The 25,933-nt window shown below is 36.7% G+C and overlaps 1 protein-coding gene and 1 long non-coding RNA gene across 2 annotated transcripts in view; one reads left to right on the forward strand and one right to left on the reverse strand.

Annotated features, from left to right (window-relative positions):
* MSH4 (mutS homolog 4) overlaps window positions 1–25,933 on the reverse strand; it is a 92,624-nt gene that overhangs the window by 45,306 nt on the left and 21,385 nt on the right. Inside the window, exons 7-8 of the mRNA XM_058716947.1 lie at window positions 25,552–25,724; window positions 19,411–19,478 (exon numbers count right to left, since the gene is read on the reverse strand). Coding sequence (XP_058572930.1) covers window positions 19,411–19,478; window positions 25,552–25,724 — 241 coding nt within the window. The remainder of the gene's footprint in view (window positions 1–19,410; window positions 19,479–25,551; window positions 25,725–25,933) is intronic.
* The window catches only part of LOC131504544 (uncharacterized), a 38,156-nt gene that overhangs the window by 441 nt on the left and 11,782 nt on the right, over window positions 1–25,933 (forward strand). The window contains exon 2 of the long non-coding RNA XR_009258048.1: window positions 1,309–1,482. This is a non-coding gene — a long non-coding RNA (uncharacterized LOC131504544). The remainder of the gene's footprint in view (window positions 1–1,308; window positions 1,483–25,933) is intronic.

The following is a 25,933-nucleotide window of genomic DNA, read 5'->3' on the forward strand; positions in this document are numbered from 1 at the left end:
ATAAAGGGCTCAAAGAATGATGGGTGTATTTCCAAAGGACTTAGAGACCAATTAAAAGGGGCTTGTGCTAGTCAAATCTGAAACAATTTGAGATTCAAAATAAATATTGATAGTAATATTGACAGTAAAGGATTATAACCAATTTAATATGAAACCATGAATCCACAGAGATTAAATACAATGAACATTTGATAATAGGATATTTACATAGTCTCAAAGTACCTCCCCAGAGAATGCTTTTAATTACATAAGGAAAATAGTAATTTTATAGTGGAGAAGCAAAAAAAACCCCTTCAATCAAGTACACAAAGTTATCATCATCATAATGGAACAAATCAAAATCATGAGCCATCTGATAAGATGTCATAAGAACACTGCCTCATTTCTGTGATATTCCTACCAAAGATACATTACCTGAATCTAATAATGAGGAAACATCAGATAAACCCAAACTGAAAGATAATAACAGACCTGTAATTTTCAAATGTCAAGGTCATGACTGAAGCCTAAATAGACAAAAAACTAAAGGTAATTTTCTGCATCTGAACTGAATCCTTTTCCTGTGAAAGGACATTATCAGCACAATTAGCAAAACTTGAATCGGGCCTGAGAATTAAAGGTATTATCACTGTTAATTTCCTTACTTTGAAGATTTATTGTGGTTGACTAGAAGAATATCCTTGTTTATAAGAAATATTACTGTATTTGGCAGTGATAGAACATCATGTCAGCAAGTTACTCTTTTTTTTTTTAACATTTATTTATTTTTGAGACAGAGAGAGAGAGAGAGCATGAACAGGGGAGGGTCAGAGAAAGAGGGAGACATAGAATCTGCAACAGGCTCCAGGCTCTGAGCTGTCAGCACAGAGCCTGACGCGGGGCTCGAACCCACAGACCGCGAGATCATGACCTGAGCCGAAGCCGGATGCTTAACCGACTGAGCCACCCAGGCGCCCCAGCAAGTTACTCTTAAAATTAAAAAAAAAAGAGAAGTTTTTTGTAATGTATTTGCAAATTTTCTGAAGGTTTGAGATTTTATTTAATTTTTATTTTTTTAAATAAACCTTTTTTTAAAAGGTTGAAACCTTTTAAAGATCTTACATGCTACCAGAGAATGGAGGGGGCAAAGTCAGGATATCTCAATGGTTTCACCTTGTCAATAGGAACATTATAAGCTACAAGACAGTGGAGAAGTACCTCCCAATTCTGAAGGAAAATTATTTCCTGGATAGAATTTGATTTTCAGCTATCAATCAATTATGAGAGAATAATAAAACATTTCAGAAATGCAGTCTCATTCTTTTTCAGAATGTGCTCTAGAGAATATGCTCTACAAAAAAGGAGAGAGTAAGCCGAATCAGAAGACAACCTGGGACACAAAAAAACGAGATTCAACACAGGAGAGACAGAAAAATGCTGAAGAGATACCTGGGGCCACAGCTGTAGACTAAACAGAGGGGCAACCAGTCCAGATTGGAACAGGTCAGAAACCAATGAGAGAGGTATCTTCAAGGTGTTGAAACTGATTATCTATAGTGAATAAATATACTGAGAGCATATTTTAAATCTGCTGAGAGGATATTGAGATACTTGATGGAAATATTTATGCCTGAGTTAGTGAAAGCATACAGTAAAACATACAAATAGAAAAAGTTATTCATTCTGAGGAAAAAACATGTAAAAAGTTATGCAAGCTCAACTCTGTGTAGCATGGATAATCATATTAATTTTTATCTACTAAGATTATGTTGTAACCCTACTGGGTGATGAGAGGTAAGGAAGTGTCCATGTTTATGAGAAAATAAAGAGTTAAAGATTCATCCTTCTGCCAGGAAGTTAACATGTAATGTCAAAGGATATCATCAAGAAAGTAAAAAAACAACCTAAAGAATGATAGAGAACATTTGCAAACCATATATTCAATAAGGGCCTTATATCTGAAATATATAAAGAACTCTTATAACTCAATAATAAGATAAAGAACCCAATTAAAAATTAGAAAAGGATATGAATAAACATTTCTCCAAGGAAGATATGCAAATGGCCAATAAGCACATGAAAAGAGGCTCGACATCATTAATCATCAGGGAAATGCAAATAAAAAACACTAGATATTACTTCACACCCACAAGGATGGCTACAATCAAAAAGTCAGATAATAACAAGTGTTGCCAAGGATGTGGAGACATCAGAACCTCGTAGACTCACTGGTGGGAATGCAAAATCATACAGTAATTTTGGAAAACAGTCTGGCAGTTCCTTAAACAGAGTGATGATATGACCCAGCAATTCTACCCCTAGGTATATATCCAAGATAAATGAAAACTTATATGCACACAAAACTTGTACGTAAATATTCATAATATATTCATAATAATCAAAAGTGGAAACTCAAATGAATAGACATTTGATGAATAGACAAATGAAATGTGCCATATCTATACAATGGAATATTATTTGTCAATAAAAATAATCAAGTATTGATATATGCTGCAGTATGAATTAACCTGAAAACACCATGCTAGGTAAAAAAAAAAAGCCAGTCACAAAAGACTACACATTGTAGGATTCCATTTATATGAAATGTCCAGAATCGCCAAATCCATAGAGACAGATAGTAGACTAGTAAAAGTCAGGAACTGGGGGGTTGGAGGAAAAGGTTGGGGGGAATGGGAAGTGATTGCTAATGGGTACAGGGTTGCTTTATAGGGTGATGAACATGTTCTAAAATTGACTGTAGTGATTGTGGTACAACTGTGTGAACATACTAAAAATGACTGAATTTTAAACTTTAAATGGGTGAAGTATATGCTTTGAGAATTTTATCTTAATAAAGTTATGTTTTAAAAAATAATGAACTACAGGATATATGTACAAGTAAAATGTATGACAACAGCCCAATGGGAAGGAAAGGGGAACTGCAGCACACTACTGTAAAATTCTTTTCTTTTTATTTCAGCTTTATTGAGGAATAATTAACAAATAAAATTGTAAAATATTTAAAGTGTACATTGTGGTTATTTGATACTCATATACATTGCAAAGATTCCCCCCAATTAAACTAACATATCCATCTCCTCAATATTTTTTTGGTGAGAAGAACTTTTAAGTTCTACGCTCTTAGCAAATATCAATTATACAAGACAGTGTTACCAACTATAGTCACCATGCTTAACATTACATCCTCAAACCTCATTCATGTTATAGTTGAAAGTCTGTACCTTTTACCAACTTCTCCCTATTTCCCCCCACACTCCAGTCCCTGGCAACCACTCTTCTATCCTCTGTTTCGAGGAGTTCAGTCTTTTTGTGTGTGTGTATGTGCATTATACATGTATGCATGTACCCATGTATGCACATATGTATATATGTATTCAGATTTCACATGTAACTGATACAATGCATTTAAATTTCACATATAACTAATACTATGTAGTATATATCTCTTTCTGGCTTATTTCACTTAGCATAATGTCCTCAAGGTCAATTCATGTTGTTGCAAGCGGCAAGATTTCCTTCTTTTTTGTGGCTACATAATATTCTACTGCCTGTATGGGTGTGTGCACGTGTTGCATTTTCTCTATCCATTCATGTATCAGTGAACACTTAGGTTGTTTCTGTATCTTGACAATTGTGAATAATGCTGCAATGATCTCTTTGAGATCTTTTTTTCATTTTCTCTAGATATATACTTAAAAGTGGGATTGCTGGATCATATGGTAGTGCTATTTTTAACTTTCTGAAGAACTTCTATATTGTTTTCCACATAGGCTGTACCAATTTACATTCCCACCCACAGTGCACAAGGTTTCCCTTTTCTCTGCATCCTCATCATCACTTGTTACCTCTTGTTTTTTGTTTTTTGGGGTTTTTTGATGACAGCCATTCTCACAGGTGAATATCCCACTATTGTGTTAATTTGCATTTTCCTGATGATTATTGATGTTGAGCACCTTTTCTTTACAAATTTTTTTTAATGTTTATTTATTTTTGAGAGAGAGAGAGAGACAGAGTGCAAGTGGGAAAGGGGCAGAGAGAGAAGGAGACACAGAAGCTGAAGCAGGTTCCAGACTCTGAGCTGTCAGCACAGAACCCGATGCTGGGCTTGAACCCACAAACTGTATGACCTGAGCCAAAGTTATATGTTTATCTGACTGTACCACCCAGGTGCCCCAACCACCTTTTCATGTATCTGTTGGCTATTTGTATTTCGGCTTTGAAAGAATACCTATTTAGTTCTGCCCATTTTAAAATCAGATTGTTTTCTTGCTATTGAGTTGTAGGAGTTTTTTACACATTTTGAATAATATCTCATCAGATATGGTTTGCAAATATGTTCTCCAATTCTGTAGGTGCCGTTTCATTTTGTTGATCATTTCTTTTGCTGTGAAAAGATTTTTAATTTGTTTGTTTTTGCTTTTGTTGCCAATAGTGTATGGTTCTTACCATATGTGAGGTGATGTTACATTATTTGAAGTAGACTGAATTTAGCTAAAGATGTGTAAGTCCTAAAGCAACCCATGAAATATAAAAATAATGAGTTCTATATAATCAATCAACAAAGGACATAAAATGGGGTCATAAAAAATAATCCAGAAGAAGGCAGAAAAAAGGAAAAAGGGAACAGATGAGATAAATAGAAAAAGAAGTACCATCATGACAGATTTACTCAAAACATATCAATAATCTCACTAAGCATAAATGGAATAAACCCCAATTAAAAATAATATATTCTCTGTATACAAAAAGCAAGACCCAGGGGCGCCTGGGTGGCTCAGTCGGTTGAGCGTCCGACTTCAGCTCAGGTCACGATCTCGTGGTCCGTGAGTTCGAGCCCCGTGTCGGGCTCTGGGCTGATGGCTCAGAGCCTGGAGCCTGCTTCCGATTCTGTGTCTCCCTCTCTCTCTGCCCCTCCCCTGTTCATGCTCTGTCTCTCTCTGTCCCAAAAATAAATAAACATTAAAAAAAAAAAATTTAAAGAAAAAAAAAAAAAGCAAGACCCAAATATATATTGTCTACAAGAAATCCACTTTAAATATAAAGACACAAATAAGTTAAAAGCATAAGAATTGCAAAAGCTATACCACGTTAACATGTCAAAAGAAAGCTGGAGGGGTGCCTTGTGCTAGGCTCAGCACTGAGCATGAAACCTGCTTGAGATTCCCTCTCTCCCTCTGCCCCTCTCCCCTGCATGGTCTCTCTCTAAAAATAAAATAAAATTAAGTTAAATTAAAATTAAAATTAAATTAAAAGCTGGAGTGGATATATTAATATTAAACACAGTAGGTTTCAGAGCAAAAACATATTATGAAGGAAAAGAGGGTTATTTTATAATGATAAAGCAGTCAACTCATCAAGAAGACATAGCAAGAGAAGGGAGGATGAACAAAGCTGGCATCATAGCAGGAGGACCCTAGGCTTGCTTTGTCCCTCAAACACAGCTACTTAACTATCAAATCATTCTGAATCCTCAAGAAATTGATCTGAGGTATGATAGAACATACTGCACAACTAGAGGGAGAGAAGAGGCCACACTGAGGAAGGTAGGAAGTGTGGAGCCGTAGTTTTGGGGAAAAATGGACCACAGGGGGCTGCGGAGGGGAGGGAGCCCCTGTCACAGAAAAAGGTGAGAGACAGTGGAATGCACAGGGATAAACACAAGAACATTTCCCCAAAACCACTGGCTGGGAAAACAAGAAGGGCTAAATTTTGTGAGTTTTTACAACCAGTGGGGCTCAAAGACTGGAGTTTTAGAGGTCCCCAGGCTTGGATGGGACAGAGACCTGAGGAAGCTGCTCTACTCCTGGAGAAGAGGCAGGCAAACAACCCTGGGGCAGACTGCATGATCTGAGGAATGCCTAAGGGGCATCGGGAGAGACTTTCTCCTTTTTGGCGACCATCTATGAGAGGTAGCATTGCTTCTCTAGGGACAAAAGAACCAGCAGGTGTCATTTCCCTCCTCCAACCTTCAGCATAGGTGCAGAGGAACCAGCTGAGGGTGAGTATCCTGGATACCAGTTTTTCACTGAACTTTACTCCAAAATCCATGCTCCTGTACTCTGGTGCAACTGCCATTCTGAGTCAAACCTGCATCAGTCCCAACAGGGGAAGACCCTTTCCCAGAGAATAAGCGCAGATCCCTGTCACACCAGGTCCCTAAAGTTTGGAATTTTAAAAGTCAGCAGGCCTGGCTAGGGTAGAGGCCAAAGTATTCTATGCTGCTACAGGCAGGTAAGCAACCCAGACAGAGTGTGAAATTAGTGATCTGAAAAATGTCTGTGATGCACCATGGGAAATTATTCACTCCTCTGAAAGTGCTTCCATGAGAGCAGCAAGCACAGACTCTCCTCTCCAGGGACAAAGAACCTGGTTGATGCCATTTCCCTCCTCTACCCCTCAGCATAAACCAACTTCAATAAATAGCAAAGGACCAACACTGCCTGCTTAACCTGCTAACGCTAAGTCCTACCCCTCTGCACTCTGCTGGGACTGTTTTTCTTCAGCAAGAGTGACTACCGACCAGTACAGCAGGCCTCTCCCCCATAAGACCAGCACAAACACCCCCACATACACCATGTCTACCGACATAAGAGTCCTGCAAAGCTTCAGTTCTAGTGAAAAGAGCATTAGGTCTCTTTTAGCAAGTATACTAGAGCACAACTAGTTAAAACTCACCAGACTCTGCCCAAGGTCCAAACACTCCCAACTGCAAGCAAGGAGAAACTGAAGACAACCAACCTAAGGCACAGAGCAGCCAAAACACATCACCAAAGTGCATGTACCACACACCAGAGACACTTCCTGAAGCATCAGGCCCTGGATATTATATGACCTCTTCTTCACATCCTTCCTCTCAGGAACAGGAAACATAACAGGTTTTCCTAATACCCAGAAGACAGAGGCCTAGACAAAATGCCAAGACAGAGGCATTCATCCCAAAATAAAGAATAAGAACAGGTCATGGCCAGGGATCAAATTGAAACAGATACAACTAACATGCCTTATCAAGAATTTAAAGCAACAATCATAAGGCTACTACATGGGCTCAAAAAAAGCATGGAAGACATTAGGGAGACCCTTACCATAGAGATAAAAGAGCTAAAAGAAAAAAAAAAAACAATCAGGCCAAAATTAAAAATATAATAACCAAGATCTGAAACCAACTGAATGTAATGAGCACCAGAATACAAGAAGCAGGGGAATATATAAGTGATAGAGAAGATAGAATTCTGGAAAATAATGAAGCTGAACAAAAGAGAGAAAGAAAAATTTGGGGTCACAAAAGTAGACATAGGGAACCCAGTTACTCCATCAAATATAATAACATTTGTATCACAGGAGCCCCACAAGAAGAGAGAGGGAAGGGAACAGAAGGTACATTTGAGGAAATTCTAGCTGAAAATTTCCCTAATCTGAGGAAGGAAACAGATATCCAAATCTAGGAGGTACAGAGAACTCCCATCAAAATCAACAAAACAGGCCAACACCAAGGCATACTGTAGTCAAATTTGCAAAATATAAAGAAAATATCCTAAAAACACCAAGACAAAAGAACTTATAAGGGAAGACAAATAAGTTTAGCAAAAGATCTCTCCACGGAAACCTGGCAAGTCAGAATACAGGGACATGATACGTTCAGTGTGCTGAATGGGAAAAATCTGCAGTCAAGAATACTTTTTCCAGCAAGGCTGTCATTCAGAATAAAAGGAGAGATAAAGAGTTTCCCAAACAAAAACTAAAGGAGTTCATGACCACTAAACCAGATTTGTTAGAAATATTAAAGTGGACCCCTTGAGTGGGAAAGAAAGACCAAAAGCAACAAAGACTAGAATGGAACAGAGAAAATCTCCAGAAACAACAACAAAACAAGTAATACAATGGCACTAAACTCATATCTATCAATAATCACTCTGAATATAAATGGACTAAACACTCCAGTCAAAAGACAAAAGGATGTCAAATGGTTAAAATAAACAAGACCCATCTATATATTGCCAACAAGAGACTCATTTTAGACCTAAAGACACCACCAGATTAAAAGTGAGGGGATGGAGAATCACCTATCATGCTAATGGATGTCAAAAGAAAGCCAGAGTATTGAGGCATCTGGGTGGCACAGTTAAGCATCCAACTTTGAGTCAGGTCACAATCTCATGGTACGTGATTTCAAGCCCCACATGCTTGGGATTCTCCCTCTCTCTCTCTCTCTGCCCCTCCTCAAAACAAATAAATAAAAACTTAAAAAAAAAAAAAAGAAAGAAAGAAATCCAGAGTATCAATAGCTCTATCGGACAAACTAGATTTTACACCAAAGACTGTAACAAGAAATGAAGAAGGACACTAGATCATATTAAAAGGGACTATCCAACAAGAAAATCTAACAACTGTAAATATTTATGTCTCCAACTTCAAAACACCCAAATATATAAAACAGTAACAAACATAAAGGAACTCATTGATAATAATATAATAATAGTAGGTGACTTTCATATCCCACTTATATCAATTGACAGGTCATCTAAGCAAAAAGTCAACAAGGAAGCAATGGCTTTGAATGACACACTAGACCAGGTGGGACGTAAGAGATATATTCAGAACATTTTATCCAAAAGCAGCAAAATATACATTCTTTTCAAATGCACATGGGATTCTATAGATAATATACTAGGTCACAAATCAGGCTTCAACAAGTACAAAAAAGACTAAGATCATAAATGTATTTCTTCTAACCAAAATGCTATGAAACCTGAAGTCAACCATAAGAAAACATTTGGAAAGGGGCGCCTGGGTGGCGCAGTCGGTTAAGCGTCCGACTTCAGCCAGGTCACGATCTCACGGTCCGTGAGTTCGAGCCCTGCGTCAGGCTCTGGGCTGATGGCTCGGAGCCTGGAGCCTGTTTCCGATCCTGTGTCTCCCTCTCTCTCTGCCCCTCCCCCGTTCATGCTCTGTCTCTCTCTGTCCCAAAAATAAATAAAAAACGTTGAAAAAAAATTTTTTAAAAAAGAAAACATTTGGAAAGACCCACAAATAACATGGATGTTAAAGAACATCCTACTAAAGAATGAATGGGTCGGGGCGCCTGGGTGGCTCGGTCGGTTAAGCATCCGACTTCAGCTCAGGTCATGATCTCGCGGTCCGTGAGTTCAAGCCCCGCGTCAGGCTCTGTGCTGACAGCTCAGAGCCTGGAGCCTGTTTCAGATTCTGTGTCTCCCTCTCTCTCTGCTCCTCCCCTGTTCATGCTCTGTCTCTCTCTGTCTCAAAAATAAATAAACGTTAAAAAAAAAAAAATTAAAAAAAAAAAAAGAATGAATGGGTCAACCAGGAAATTAAAGAAGAAATAAAAAATGAAATGAAATGAAAACACAAAACCTTTGGGGTGCAGAAAAAGTGGTCATAAGAGAGAAGTATATAGCAACATAGGTCTACCTCAAGAAGCAAGAAAAATCTCAAACAATCTAACTGTACACCTAAAGAAGCTAGAAAAAGAACAAATGAAGTCTAAAGCCAACAGAAAAAGGGAAATAATAAAGATTAGAGTAGAAATAAATGATATAACAACAACAACAACAACAACACAGAACAGATCAATGAGATTAGGAGCTTGTTCTTTGAAAAAAATTAATAAAATTTAATAATCCCCTAGCCAGATTTATCAAAGAAAGAGAAAAAGAGAGAGAGAGAGAGAGAGAGAGAGAGAGAGAAGACCCAAATACATAAAATCACAAATGAGAGAGGAGAAATAACAATGAAAAATTATATGCCACCAAACCAGACAATCTGGAAGAAATGGATAAATTCCTAGAAATGTATAAACAACCAAAACTGAAACAGGTAAGAAATACAAAACTTGAACAGATTGATAACCAGCCAAGATACCGAATCAGTAATCAAAAATCTCACAACAAACAAAAGTCTAGGGCCAGATATCTTCACAGGGGAGTTCTACCAAACATTTAAAGAAGAGTTAACACCTATTCTCTCATGCTATTCAAAAAAATAAAAATGGAAGGAAAACTTCCAAATTAATTCTATGAAGACAGCATTACTGTGATTCTAAAACCAAAGACCCCAATTAAAAACAAAACAAAACAAACATTACAGGCCAATATCCCTGATGAACATGGATGCAAAAATTCTCAACACAATACTAGCAAATAAAATCCAACAGTACATTAAAAGAATAATTCACCATGATCAAGTGGTATTTATTCCAGGGTTGCAAGGGTAGTTCAATATTCACAAATCAATGCGATATACCACATTAATTAAACAAAAGATAAGAGCATATGATCCTCTCAATAGATGCAGAAGAAGCATTTGACAAAGTACAACATCCATTCATGATAATTACCCTCAACAAAGTAGGGAGAGAGGGAACATATCTCAACATAATAAAGTTCATGTATGAAAAACCCACAGCTAATATCATCCTCACTGGGCAAAAGCTGAGATCCTTTCCTCAACATTCAGGAACAAGACAGGGATGTCCACTCAGCACTATTATCTAACATAGTACTGGAAGTCCTAGCCTCAGCAATCAGACAACACAAAGAAATAAAAGGCATCCAGATCAGCAAGGAAGAACTCAAACCTTCACTATTTGCAGATGAAATGATACTTGATATAGAAAACCCAAAAGACTCCACCAAAAATCTGCTAGAACTGATACACGAATTCAGTAAAGTTACAGGATACAAAATCAGTGTACAGAAGTCTGTTGCATTTCTATAGACCAATAATGAAGCAGCAGAAAGATAAATCAAGGAATCAATACCATTTACCATTGCACCAAAAACCATAAGATACCTAGCAATAAACCTAACCAAAGAGGCAAACTATCTGTATGCTGAAAACTATAGAAAGCTTATGAAAGAAACTGAAGAGGACACAAAGAAAAGGAAAAACATTCCAGACTCATGGATTAGAAGAACCAGATATTGTTAAGATGTTTACATTACCCAAATCAATCCACATTTAATTCAACCTCTATCAAAATGCCACAATGCTATGAAACTTGAAATCAACCACAGGAAAAAGTCTGGAAAACCTCCAAAAGCATGGAGGTTAAAGAACACCCTACTAAAGAATGAATGGGTCAACCAGGCAATTAGAGAAAAAATTTAAAAATGTATGGAAAAAAAGTGAAAATGAAAATACAACAATCCAAATGCTTTGGGATGCAGCAAAGGCAGTCCTGAGAGGAAAACACATTGCAACCCAGGCTTATCTCAAGAAATAAGAAAAATTCCAAATACAAAATCTAACAGCACACCTAAAGGAAATAGAAGCAGAAGAGCAAAGACACCCCAAACCCAGCATAAGAAGAGAAATAATAAAGATCAGAGCAGAAATAAACAACAGAATCTAAAAAAACTGTAGAGCAGATCAATGAAACCAAAAGTTGGTTTTTTGAAAAAATAAACAAAATTGATAAACCTTTATCCAGGCTTCTCAAAAAGAAAAGGGAGATGACCCAAATAGATAAAATCATGAATGAAAATGGAATTATTACAACCAATCCCTCAGAAATACAGGCAATTATCAGGGAATATTATGAAAAATTATTTGCCAACAAACTGGACAACCTGGAAGAAATGGACAAATTCCTAAGCACCCACACACTCCCAAAACTCAAACAGGAATAAGTAGAAAACTTGAACAGACCCATAACCAGCAAAGAAATTGAACCAGTTATCAAAAATCTCCCAAGAAATAAGAGTCCAGGACCAGATGGCTTCCCTGGGGAATTTTACCAGACATTTAAAGCAGAGATAATACCTATCCTTCTCAAGCTATTCCAAAAAATAGAAAGGGAAGAAAAACTTCCAGACTCATTCTACGAAGCCAGTATTACCTTGATTCCTAAACCAGACAGAGACCCAGCAAAAAAAGAGAACTACAGGCCAATATCCTTGATGAATATGGATGCAAAAATTCTCAACAAAATACTAGCAAATTGAATTCAACAGCATATACAAAGAATTATTCACCATGATCAAGTAGGGTTCATTCCTGGGCTGCAGGGCTGGTTCAACATTCACAAATCAATCAACATGATACATCACATTAATAAAAGAAAAGAACCACATGATCCTGTCAATCGATGCAGAAAAAGAATCTGACAAAATTCAGCATCCTTTCTTAATAAAAACCCTCGAGAAAGTCAGGATAGAAGGAACATACTTAAACATCATAAAAGCCATTTATGAAAAGCCCACAGCTAATATCATCGTCAATGGGAAAAACTAAGAGCTTTCCCCCGAGATCAGTAACAAGACATCAGGAACAAGGATGTCCACTCTCACCGCTGTTGTTTAACACAGGGTTGGAAGTGCTAGCATCAGTAATCAGACAACAAAAGGAAATCAAAGGCATCAAAATTGGCAAAGATGAAGTCAAGCTTTCACTTTTTGCAGATGACATGATATTATATATGGAAAACCCAACAGACTCCACCAAAAGTCTGCTAGAACTGATACATGATACAAAATCAATGTACAGAAGTCAGTTGCATTCTTATACACTAACAATGAAGCAACACAAAGACAAATAAAGAAACTGATCCCATTCACAACTGCACCGAGAATCATAAAATACCTAGGAATAAACCAAACCAAAGATGTAAAAGATCTGTATGCTGAAAACTACAGAAACCTTATGAAGGAAATTGAAGAAGACATAAAGAAATGGAAAAACATTCTGTGCTCATGGATTGAAAGAATAAATATTGTTAAAATGTCAATACTACCCAAAGCTATCTACACATTCAATGCAATCCCAATCAAAATTGCACCAGCATTCTTCTCGAAGCTAGAACAAGCAATCCTAAAATTCATATGGAACCACAAAAGGCCCTGAATAGCCAAAGTAATTTTGAAGAAGACCAAAGCGGGAGGCATCACAATCCCAGACTTTAGCCTCTACTACAAAGCTGTAATCATCAAGACAGGATGGTATTGGCACAAAAACAGAAACATAGACCAATAGAATAGAATAGAGATTCCAGAATTGGACCCACAAATGTATAGCCAGCTAATCTTTGACAAAGCAGGAAAGAATGTCCAATGGAAAAAAAGACAGTCTCTTTAACAAATGGTGCTGGGAGAACTGGACAACAACATGCAGAAGAATAAAACTAGACCATTTTTTTTTTACACCATTCACAAAAATAAACTCAAAGTGGATAAAGGACCTGAATGTGAGACAGGAAACCATCAAAACCCTAGAGGAGAAAGCAGGAAAAAACCTCTCTGACCTCAGCTGCAGCAATTTCTTACTTGACACATCTCCAAAGGCAAGGGAATTAAAAGCAAAAATGAACTATTGGGACCTCATGAAGATAAAAAGCTTCTGCACTGCAAAGGAAGCAATCAACAAAACTAAAAGGCAACCGACAGAATGGGAAAAGATATTTGCAAATGACATATCGGACAAAAGGCTAGTATCCAAAATCTATAAAGAGCTCACCAAACTCCACACCCGAAAAACAAATAACCCAGTGAAGAAATGGGCAGAAGACACGAATAGACACTTCTCCAAAGATGACATCCAGGTGACCAACAGGCACATGAAAAGATGCTCAACATCACTCCTCATCAGAGAAATACAAATCAAAACCACACTGAGATACCACCTCATGCCAGTCAGAGTGGCTAAAATGAACAAGTCAGGAGACTATAGATGCTGGAGAGGATGTGGAGAAACAGGAACCCTCTTGCACTGTTGGTGGGAACGCAAACTGGTGCAGCCGCTCTGGAAAACAGCGTGGAGGCTCCTCAAAAAATTCAAAATAGATCTACCCTATGACCCAGCAATAGCACTGCTAGGAATTGACCCAAGGGCTACAGGAATGCTGATGCATAGGGGCACTTGTACCCCAATGTTTAGAGCAGCACTTTCAACAATAGCCAAATTATGGAAAGAGCCTAAATGTCTGTCAACTGATGAATGGATAAAGAAATTGTGGTTTATATACACAATGGAATACTATGTGGCAATGAGAAAGAATGAAATGTGGCCTTTTGTAGCAACATGGATGGAACTGGAGAGTGTTATGCTAAGTGAAATAAGTCATACAGAGAAAGAGAGATACCATATGTTTTCACTCCTGTGTGGATCCTGAGAAACTTAACAGAAGACCATGGGGGAGGGGAAGGAAAAAAAAAAAGGTTAGAAAGGGAGAGAGCCAAAATAAGAGACTCTTAAAAACTGAGAACCAACTGAAGGTTGATGGGGGGGTGGGAGGGAGGGGAGGGTAGGTGAGGGGTACTGAGGTGGGCACCTGTTGGGATGAGCACTGGGTGTTGTATGGAAACCAATTTGACAGTAAATTTCATATTAAAAAATAAAAATAAAAATAAATACCACCACCATTTTTCACAGAGCTAGAACAATCCTAAAATTTGTATGGAATCACAAAAGACTCCAAACAGTCAAAGCATTCTTGAAAAAGAAAAGCAAAGCTGGAGACATCACAATTCTGGACTTCAAATTATATTACAAAGCTGTAGTGATCAAGACAGTCTGGTGCTGACACAAAAAGATACACAGATCAATGGTACAGCATATAAAATGCAGAAATGAACCCACAACTGTAACAAAGCAGGAAAGAATATCCAATCGAAAAAGACATTCTCTGCAATAAATGGTGTTGGGAAAACTGGACAGTGACACCGAGAAAAATGAAACTGAAAACTGGACCACTTTCTTACATCATACACAGAAATAAACTCAAAATAGATGAAAGACCCAAATCCTAGAGAAGAACACAGCAGTAACCTCTTTGACCTTGGCCACAGCAACTTCTTACTAGATATGTCTCCTGAGGCAAGGTAAACAAAAGCAAACATGAACTTTTGGGACTTCATCTAGATAAAAAGCTTCAGCACAAAGAAGGAAACAATCAACAAAACTAAAAGGCAACTGATGGAATGGGAGAAGATATTTGTGAATGACATATCAGATAAAGGGTTAGTATCTAAAACATATAAAGAACATATAAAACTCAACACTCAAAAACCAAATAATATAATGGGCAGAAAGACATGAATAGACATTCTTTCAAAGAAGCCATCCAGATGGCTAACAGACACATGAAAAGATGCTCAACATCACTCATCATCAGGGAAATACAAATCAAAACTACAATTAGATATCATCTCACACCTGTCAGAATGGCTAAAATAAAAAACACAGGAAACAACAAGTGTTGACAAGAATGTGGGCGGAGAAAGGGGAGCCTTCTTACACTGTTGGTGGGACTGAAACAAGTGCAACCACTCTGGAAAATAGTATGGAGGTTCCTTAGAAAGTTAAAAACAGAACTACCTTATGACCCAGCAACTGCACTACTAGGTATTTACCCAAAGGATACGAAAATACTGATTCAAAGTGATGCATGTACACCAATGTTTATAGCAGCATTATTAATAGCCAAATTATGGAAAGAGCCCATATGTCCATCAACTGATGAATAAAGAAGATGTACATATATACAATGGAATACTACTCAGCCATCAAAAGGAATGAAAGCTGGGGCGCCTGGGTGGCGCAGTTGGTTAAGCGTCCGACTTCAGCCAGGTCACGATCTCGCGGTCTGTGAGTTCGAGCCCCGCGTCAGGCTCTGGGCTGATGGCTCGGAGCCTGGAGCCTGTTTCCGATTCTGTGTCTCCCTCTCTCTCTGCCCCTCCCCCGTTCATGCTCTGTCTCTCTCTGTCCCAAAAATAAATAAAAAACGTTGAAAAAAAAAATTTAAAAAAAAAAAAAAAAGGAATGAAAGCTTGCCATTTTTCAATGATGTGGATTGAGCTAGAGAGTATTATGCTAAGTGAGATCAGTCCAAGAAAGACAAATACCACATGACTTCACACATGTGGAATTTAAGAAACAAAACAGATGAACATAGGGGGAAAAAAAATGAGAGAGAGGCAAACCATAAAACAGACTCTTCGGGAGCCTGGGTGGCTCACTTGGTTAAGCACCCAACTCTTGATTTTGGCTCAGGTCATGATCTCACGGTTGTGAGATCAAGCCCCACAAGATTCTCCCCCTTCCTCTCCCTTTGCCCCTCCCCTGCTGGTATGCACACTCTCTCTCTCCCTCAGAAAAGAAAAATAAATAAATAAATAAATGAGACTTGTAACTATAAAGAACTGAGGATTACTGGAGGGGAGATGGGCAGGGGTATGGGTTTAAATTGGTGATAGGTATTAAGGGGGGCACTTGTGATGAGACTGGGTGTTGCATGTAAGTGATAAATCACTAAATTCTACACCTGACACTAATAGTATATTGTATGTTAACTAAAATTGAAATAAAAACTTGAAAAAGAAAAAAAAAGAGGGAGAAGGAAATGATTTTGAACTTTATATATGCAAATTAATAGTATATACAAAATGTCCACTGTATAAAAAAGAAAAGAACTTCAGAAAAATAGACAAATCCACAATTATAGTTGGAGATGTCAGCATGTTTCTTAATAATTGATACAATAAATAGATCCCCCAAAACAATAAAGATATATAATTGATAAATAGATCCCCCAAAACAATAAAGATATAGATATAGACACTATCAATCAACCTGAATGGACATTCATGGAAAATTCAATTCCACGACAGCAAAATACACATTGTTTTCAAACATACATGGAACATTTACAAGAAAGATCATATTCTGGGCCATAAAAATGAGTCAATAAAGCTAAAAGGATTCATACTAGACAATATGTGTCCTTGATCACTATGAAATTAGAGATCTCTACAGAAAGATATCTAGAAAGTTTCCAAATACTGGAAACTAAATAACAAAAAAATAGCCCATATGTCAAAGAATAAATTAAAAAGGAAATCAGAAAGTAGTTTTAACATTTTTGATTGGAAAAGGAAACACAACATATCAAAAATTGTGAAATATAGCTAAAGCATTACTCAGAGGGAAATTTATAGCACTACAATGACTATATTTAAAAAAAAAGTCTCAAATGAATGATCTCAGCTTCTCTCTTCACAACCTGAAAAAAGAGAAAACTAAGTACAGAGTAATCAGAAGAAGGAAAAAGGGAGAGGAAGAAGGAGAGGGAGAGGAAAACCAAAAAACAGACTTCAACTATAGAGAACAAACTGATGGTTACCAGAAGGAAGATGGGTAGTGAGTGGGTTGGGTTAAATGGGTAATGGATATAAAGGAGTGCGCTTGTTGTGATGAGCACTGGATGGTGTATGTGCAAGTGTTGAATCACTAAATTCCACACCCAAAATTAATGTTACACTGTATGTTAACTGGAATTGAAAATTAAAAACTTGTAAGGGAAAAAATAACAAATAAATAAATATTCAATAAAAAAAAAAAGACTGATAAAAGCAGAAATCCATGAAATGGAGAACATGAAAAAGAAATCAATTAAATCAAACAATGGTTTCTTGAGAAGACCAATAAATTTGATAACCTCTAGTCAGAATGACTAACAAAAAAGAGAGAAGCACCTGGGTTGCTCAGTTGGTTAAGCAACCAACTCTTGATTTTGGCTCAAGTCATGATCTCACAGTTCATGAGATCCAGCTCCTTCTTGGGCTCTGCACTGACAGTGTGAAACCTATTCGGGATTCTCTCTTGCCCTCTCTCTGCTCCTCCCCTGCTTGCATGCATGTGCATACTTGGTTGCTCACTCTCTCTCTCAAAATAAATAAACTTTAAAAAACCAAGGAAAAAGAGAGTATTCAATTACCAACATCAAGAATAAGTGAGGGGGAGCACCTGGGTGGTTCAGTTGGTTGAGCCTCATACTACTGATTTCGGCTCAGGTTGTGATCTCACAGTTCATGAAATCTGACCCCTCCTTGGCCTCTGCACCAACAGCAAGGAGCCTGTTTAGAATTCTCTCTCACCCTCTCTCTCTGCCCTCCCCTGCTCACCTGCACGCGTGCTCTCTCTCTCAAAATAAATAAACTTCAAAAAATAAAGAATAAGAGAGGTATATCATGCAAACTTTAGAAATATAAAAAGGACAGTAAGGAGGTTATTGAACAACATAATGAGGGTTATGTACAAGGAGGTTATGTACAAGTAAGGAGGTTATGAACAACGTTAATGCCAATACATTCAACAAGTTGGGTGAAATGACAAATTCTTTGAAAGACACAATCTACCAAAGTTCATACAAGAAACAGGTAACCTGAATAGCACCATATCTATTTAAGAAGTTGACTTTATAGTCAAAAACCTTCCTAGAAAAAAAAAGTCCCTGTTCTAATGGCTTCATTTGTGACCTCTACCAAACATTTAAGGTAGAAATAATACCAGTTCTACACAAACTGTACCAGAAAGTTAAAGAGGAGGGAAAGCTTCCAAACTCCTGTTATGAATGTAACTAATTTGGTTCCAGACATCAGTTGTTTTAGGTTACTTCCCAGTTGTATATATTAAATTATAAGGTATTTCAACTATTTAAGGAAACTTCTTATTCTGTGCCTGGCCAACAGCCAAAACATTTCCATCCATCAGATAATGTTTTTATTATAAATGAACCTAAAGAGGTTATCTCTACAATATGGAAAGACTCCTGAAACATAGATTAATTAGATTTCAGTGGATTTGCAAATTAATCAATTTTAAATCAAACTCTACTGATGTACAAGATCCTTTTCTTTTTAAAGCATATGAGCAAAAATATGCATGTATTTCATTAGAGTAAATATTTTTCTGTTCACTTTAACAGAAGAATAAAAACCATATATGATTTTCCTTACAGGATGTGCCTATAAGCACTAAGTATTTAAATCTGTAAATATTCAAAGATGTTTCATCTTAAAGTTTAAGCATATTTGAAGGCTAATCAAACTTCACATAATGTTCACTTTTAAGAAGCACCTATCTCTTTGGATCTAATATAAATTTTATCTAGTTATTTATTAAATATTATAATCTAAGTTTTAAAAAAATTGTATATAAAACTAATACTTAATGAAAATATGCCAATTCTCCAACTAAGAATCTTAATTTTACTATAACATATAATAGAAAATCAAGAAAAAATGTTTCCTTTAAAAAGCATAAACATGCTCCAGATATTAATAATGAAGTACTTTTCCAAAACTTTTTTTTTAAGTTGGTTTATTTATTTTGAGAGAAAGAAGGGGAGCAAGTGGGAGAGGGGCAGAGACAGAGATAGAGAGAGAATTCCAAGCACACTCCATGTTCAGCACAGAGCTAGACACAGGGCTCAATCTCACAACAGAGAAAACATGCTACAAGATCACAACCTAAGCCAATATCAAAGAGTCAGATACCCACTGAGCCACCCAGGTGCCCTCCAAAACATTTTGATACTTTTTTATTATTATATCACATTAAGACAAGTTATATCACATAAAATATAGTAACATAATATATAATATATACACAGATACATACCGTGTCTTGCTTTGGAATCTGGACTAAAACAGAAAGAAGCTGCTCTGTATCAAGAAATCTTGATATAACTGAAACAAGAAACATGTGCATTTAAACTTTGTGTTACACAGATTTTTGACTGTGCAGGGAGTCAGTGCCCCTAACCCCCATGTTATTCAAGGGCCAACTCTATATCTATGTCTGTCTATATCCATAACTATATCTATATCTATATGTGTCTTTCTATCTATCTATCTATCTATCTATCTATCTATCTATCTATCAATCACATGTTCTTTATCCAACATCCGTTGACACTTAGGTTGTTTCCATATCTTGGTATTATAAATAAAATTGTAATCAACAACAAAAAAAAATTAAAAAAAAACTTTGTGTTACAGTTCAAAATATAAAGTATTTATATAAAGTATTCCTCAAATAATAAAACAGAACAGTTCTACCTACATACATTATGTGTTTTAATTGTCTTTACCTATCTTACATGTCAGGAATAAAACAATAAATTCTAATGATCTTTTCTTAATTTTATTATAATAAAATTTATATTTATTATAATAAAATTTATAATCCATCTTCAAATCTGACACTATTGATTACCCTTTCCTTCTAAAAACTACACTTCTCTGGCTTTTAGATGCTAATTATAAATTTCTTTTCACCTTTTTGATCTCTAACTTTTCTTCCTGATACTTAAGATTAGTTTGTTTAAAAACTCAGTTCAACCACTAACAATGTCACCTAACAGAATTTACCTACCTTCTCTGAACTTTGGTTGTTCTTATTTTTAAAATGTGGATTGTAACATCTACCTCCTATGGTTGTTGTGAGGATTAAAGGAGATAATATGTGTAAAGTTCCTTGCACATACCCGAGCTCAAAACTGTTCTTTTGCTTTTTTCAACTCACTTTCCAGCTTAAAATGTTCTATAAAAGTAACTGTATGATAACTGTAATCTATCCCTTTTAAATATCTCCAGTTTTTTTTAAACCTTGCCATTTAACATACAGACTTTTTAATGAACTCATTTCCTCATACTTAAAATACAGTGAACTATAGTAACTCTTTCTTAATAACTCACGATTATTGTCATCACTGAAACATATGACCTCAGAGCTTTTGTGTAGACTTATTATTGATACTTTCACAAAGTGGCTCCAACCTGTTACACTTAAAGAAAACAAAAAGACAAAAACTGTACATTGCTTTCTTCCTGTTCAAGTTGTCAGGTATCTTGTGATAGTTTTCAGTTGCCTACCTCTAGAACTCTGACACTTTCTAATCTGCTGCTTCTAATTACTTATGTTAAAACTATGTTTAAGAAGTAAGAGTAAATAGACTGAGCATGCTACTGTTATTACTGTTCAATAAAACATAATACTATTATGACATTTTACATGTGATTCCACTAATCAGACTCTTAAACCCTCATATGGATTGGCCTTTTTCTTTTTTGGTCTTTTCTTCTTCCCTTCCCTAAATCTACCATAACAACCAGGGTAATGTTTCTAAAATAAAGGTTTGGTCATATTACTCTCCTGGTTCAGAATCATCAGCTCCCTACTACTTGCAGGAAAAAAAAAAAAAAATTTCTTAGCATTACATAAAAGCTATTCATAAGCTAGCCCCAATCCTCATTTCCTGCTATTCCTCAAGGCTTCAAATTGTAAGTAACCACCGGCCATGCCTTAAACACATCAAACTCTTTCATATCAACTGCAAATATAACTGCAGAAGCTTATGGTAACTCTATCTTCCCCCAGTTCCTAGAAAAGCAAGTGTACCCTAGAAAGTAATGACCGCTCAAGATCACAGCCAATAGCAGATATTTCTCCCCGCCACTACATCCACAAAAACATTTTTGTCGCCCTATGTGCATCAGCATACCTCGCACAGGTATGTTTCCTTTGCCTTAATTACCATTTCTAGGCCTCTCTTGTCAAAATCCTACCCATTCCTTTAATATAGAACTGAAGTATTATCTTTGGATCCTGGATTCTGTCTTTATCCCAGCTCACTCTTCTGTATTCCCATAAAATAATACTCAATTATTATTGCATTGATTGCATTGTATCAATTATTTATTTAGAATTCTCCTCCTCTAACAGGAACATAAGATCCTTGAGGATAGAAACTTATAGCTTAATCCTCCACGTTTTTATCCCTAATACCTATAAAATGCCTAAATAAAGTAAGTACTAGGTCATTGTTGTTTTAATGAGATTCAGATTCTCCTATTTCAATAAAGTATAAAAAATACCCTCCCGGGCACCTGGGTGGTTCAGTCAGTTAAGTGTCTGACTTCGGCTCAGGTCACGATCTCCTGGTTGGTGAGTTTGAGCTCCACTTTGGGCTGTGTGCTGACAACTCAGAGCCTGAAGCCTGCTCTGGATTGTGTGTCTCCCTCTCTCTGCCCCTCCCCACTCACACTCTGTCTCTCTCTCTCTCTCAAAAATAAACAAAAACAAACAAACAAAACTATCTTCCCACCTTGCTCTGTCTCTGTTCTTGCTCCCATACTTTATTGTATGTTAAGATAAATTATAAACTGTCAAGATATAGAAAGCATAGAAGTGTTTTACATATGTAGATGCAAATTTTAAAACTTTCAGGTATAAGAAATTATAAAGCTTAGGGCCCCTAGGTGGTTCAGTCAGTTAAGCATCTGACTCTTGATTTTGGCTCAGGTCATGATCTCAGTTTGTGAGTTCAAGCGTTGCATCAGGCTCTGTGCTGACAGTGCAGAGTCTGCTTGGGATTCTCTCTCCCCCTCTCTCTCTCTGCCCCTTCCTGCTTGAGCTCTTTCTCTCTCAAAATAAATAAATAAACATTTAAAAAGTTTTTTAGAAATAGTAAGAAAAATTAAATTAAAGTTTAAAATATATCAAAATTAAAGTTTCAAACAAAGAAAATTCAAGTTTTTCATTAATATCCTATAAAACACAATCTTGGAAACAACAGAACACAATTTTCAACAAGTTCAACAATAAATCAATAGTTTAACAAATATTAACACCTGTTATATCCTAGCCTCTCATGGGAATCCTCCAATAAAACATGCACTTACAATCCAGTAAGGTAAGTGACAAAATAAGATACTACATAACGAGATGTAGAAAAAATGCCTAGCACAGACTTGAGGAGTCAGAGAGGCTTCTAGCATAAGTGACATCTAAACTGGAATGGTAAAAGATAAACTGTAGTTAGCTAAGGATTGCTTGGGGAGGAGAGGTCGCAAGCTATGGAGAAGGAAAATTCTAGGCAAAGAGTACAGAGTACCAAGCTTGAACCATGAGAGAGGATCTGTTCAAGTAACTAAAAAAGGTCAATTATACTAAAAGGCAGAATGCAAAATGAGGAGTAGCAAGAGATGCTGTGGGAGATGACAGGGAAAAAGTCATATAGAAGAGTCTGGACTTTATACCAAAAGTAATGAGAAGAGATTGAATAATTTTATGTAAGTGGGTTATGTGGTACCCCCAAAGATGTCCATATCCTAATTGTTGGAATGCACAAATATGTTACCTAGTAAACAAAACTTTGAAGATGGAATTAAGTTAATCTTGAAATAGATTATTCTGGATTTTTATTGGTCCTTAAGTAATCACAAGAGTCCTTATAAGACAGAGGCAGTAGGATCAGTTAGAAAAAGAAGATACAAGGACAGAAGCAGAGGTCAGAAAGTAGAAAAGATACTATACCTATGGCTTTTAAGATGGAGAAAGTCCAATGAACCAAGGAATAGTATACAGCCTCCAGAAACTGGAAAAGGTAAGGAAACAGATTGGCCCATAGAACCTCCAGAAGGAATGTGAACTGCTAACATTGATTTTAGCCAAACAGAACTGATTTCTGACTTCCAGAACTCTAAGAAAATAAATTCATGTTATTATAAGCCACTAAATTTGTGGTAATTTGTTATACCAACAATAAAAATCAAAACAGAGTAATATGCTAAGAATTATATTTTCAAAATCTCATTCAGGCTGCAGTATAGAGAAGAGACTATAAAAAGAAATACTGGAGGAGAGAGCTCAAACGCAAGGCTGTTACAATAAATCAAAAAATATATAAATGGTAGCCCAGGCTGGAGCTGCAGCACTGGGAATAGAAGCCAAGGCATTCAAAAGATATATAGGAAGGAGACTTTGCAGAATTTGATGATTGATTTCAGGGAAGAGAAGAGTTAAGAATGACTTCCTGGTATCTGTCGTGGTAGAGAGGCTGGATGTATAACTCTTCACTGAAATAAGGAAGAATGATTTAGAAAGGAGGATGGCACAGTTTGGACACAATGAATTTGAAATGATTGAGAAAGATCTAATAAGTGTTCAGTAGACAATAAGATATATGGGGCTAAAAGTCTATAGAGATGTCTGGGCATGAAATGTACATTTGGAAGTCATGACTGTCATGTGAATGATAATTATAAAACCAATTATAAAACCTTGATTTTGGCTCAGATCATGATCCCAGAATTATGGGATTGAGCCCTGTGTCAGGCTCCACGAGCCCTGTGTCAGGCTCCACGTTTAGCATGGAGCTTGGGGTTCTCTCTCTCTCTCTCTCTCTCCCTCTTCCTTCCCCTCTGCTCACCTTATCTTTCTCTTCTTCTAATTTATAGGCTAACTTGTTGAAAGACAAATTTTCCACACTTGCTATCTTCTCTAAACTACATTTCAATCTGCTGCAGTCTTGTTTCTGTGCTGTGTGAGATTCCTCTAGTCAAGGTTACTGTAGTAGATATTCCTGGTTCTTTGTCAAGATCCTCTTGGGTCTCTTTTATCTTTCTTTCTGTGTACCCCTTGTCTTGCTCTGTGTGGCTTTTGCTTCTGCTGGCCCACACCTGGAGTCTTTTTGGAGTCCTGCCCCTAGACTGTTACAGCACTTTGCTCTCAAGCAGAGGGCCAAAAGCGCCCTGCACTCCTTAAGTCACTAAATGAAGTGGGAGTGTGAAAGCCCCACTCTGAAAACCCTAAATGCAACTTAATGTCCAGAAGTATCAGTTGAAGTTAACCTTATTTAGGATGTTGCCTGAAATTATACTTTTGCTTGGCTTTTCTCCCCTTCCCTGTCTTTTTCTCCTTTCCTGTTTTCTCTTACAAGCACATTCTTATTAATAAATCATATTCACATCAATCCTCATATCAGGATCTGCTTCTGAAGAACCCAGCCTAAGAGAGTCATCCACAGGTTCACCATTGTTAAGTTTAATGGACACATATTAGTTCTATTTGAACTCCAATTAAGATGATACTACTAAATATCTCTCCTTATTGAATTACTGCCTTTCTTTATAGTAATTTTCTTCATACTTCTTTGTATTTTCCTTCTTTTTTTAGCTCTGAAACTTATTTCTTTAAAAATTTACACATGGGGTACTTGGCTGACTCAGTTGGTGGAACATGTAATTCTTGATCTTGGGGTTGTGGCATTTTCCCAATGCCTTCTAGATTTTCATGTATCACTTCAGTTTAGACTACCAGAACACCAGGTGGGATGGCTAGGATGGTGGGTGTATGAAAGACTGATCAAGCTGCTAGGAACCAGGAATTGGACTGGGAGCAGTGCATATATATTCTCCTTTCGCCCATTTTTTTTTTTTTTTTTTTTTTTTTTTTAGAGAGAGAGAGAGAGAGAGAGAGCACAAGGAGGGCAGCGGGGGGTGGAGGTAGAGAGAAAGAGAGGGGGATCAAGAGAGAGACAGAGAGAGAGAGACAGAGAAAGAATCCCAAGCAGGTTCTGTGCTGTCCTGACATGGGGCTTGATCCCACAAACCTGGGTTCATGACCTGAGCTAAAATCAACAGTCGGATGTTCAACTGACTGAGCCACCCAGATGCCCCCACCCATAGATTTAAGAAGAGAACTGTACTTCCCTATGAGTGAACAAATAGCCAGGTGCAAAAGGCAATTCTCTTACCTTATGTTATCAGGCTTGAATTGTGTCCCCCAAAAAGATATTTTGAAGTCCTAAACCCTGGTATCTGAATGTGACCTTATTTGGAAATTGGATCTTTATAGATATAATCAAGTTAAGATAAGGTTATTAGGGTGAACCTTAATCCAATATGACTAATATTTTTATAAGAAGACAATGTATTTATTAATTTGTATTCATAAAATTAGATTATATTAATTTACCTGACTGAAGTCCAAAGAAGAGTTCTTCATCTTGAAGTAGCTCTTGAACACAATCTAATCTCATGTTAATGGTTTCAATATCAACTAAAGGTTCTAATATATTAGAACGAAGTCTTCTACTTCCTCCAGGAGTCTTAGTGTAATTTAGAACACCAAAGAGTGTGTGATTATTCCTTTGAAAACACAAATTAGGAAAATTTCATTAATTATACAGGAAAAATCCAAATAAAAGTTACCATTTAACTTTCTAAATAATCCTGTCATCTAAAGTAGTGATTCTCAAACTTTCAGGTGCATACAAATCACATGGGGAATTCTAATTCAGTAAGTCTGAGATGAGGCCTGAGAATATATATTTTGAATAAGCTTCCAAGTACACTAT

Source organism: Neofelis nebulosa, chromosome 2, assembly GCF_028018385.1.
Source record: "Neofelis nebulosa isolate mNeoNeb1 chromosome 2, mNeoNeb1.pri, whole genome shotgun sequence".
NCBI lineage: Eukaryota > Metazoa > Chordata > Mammalia > Carnivora > Felidae > Neofelis > Neofelis nebulosa.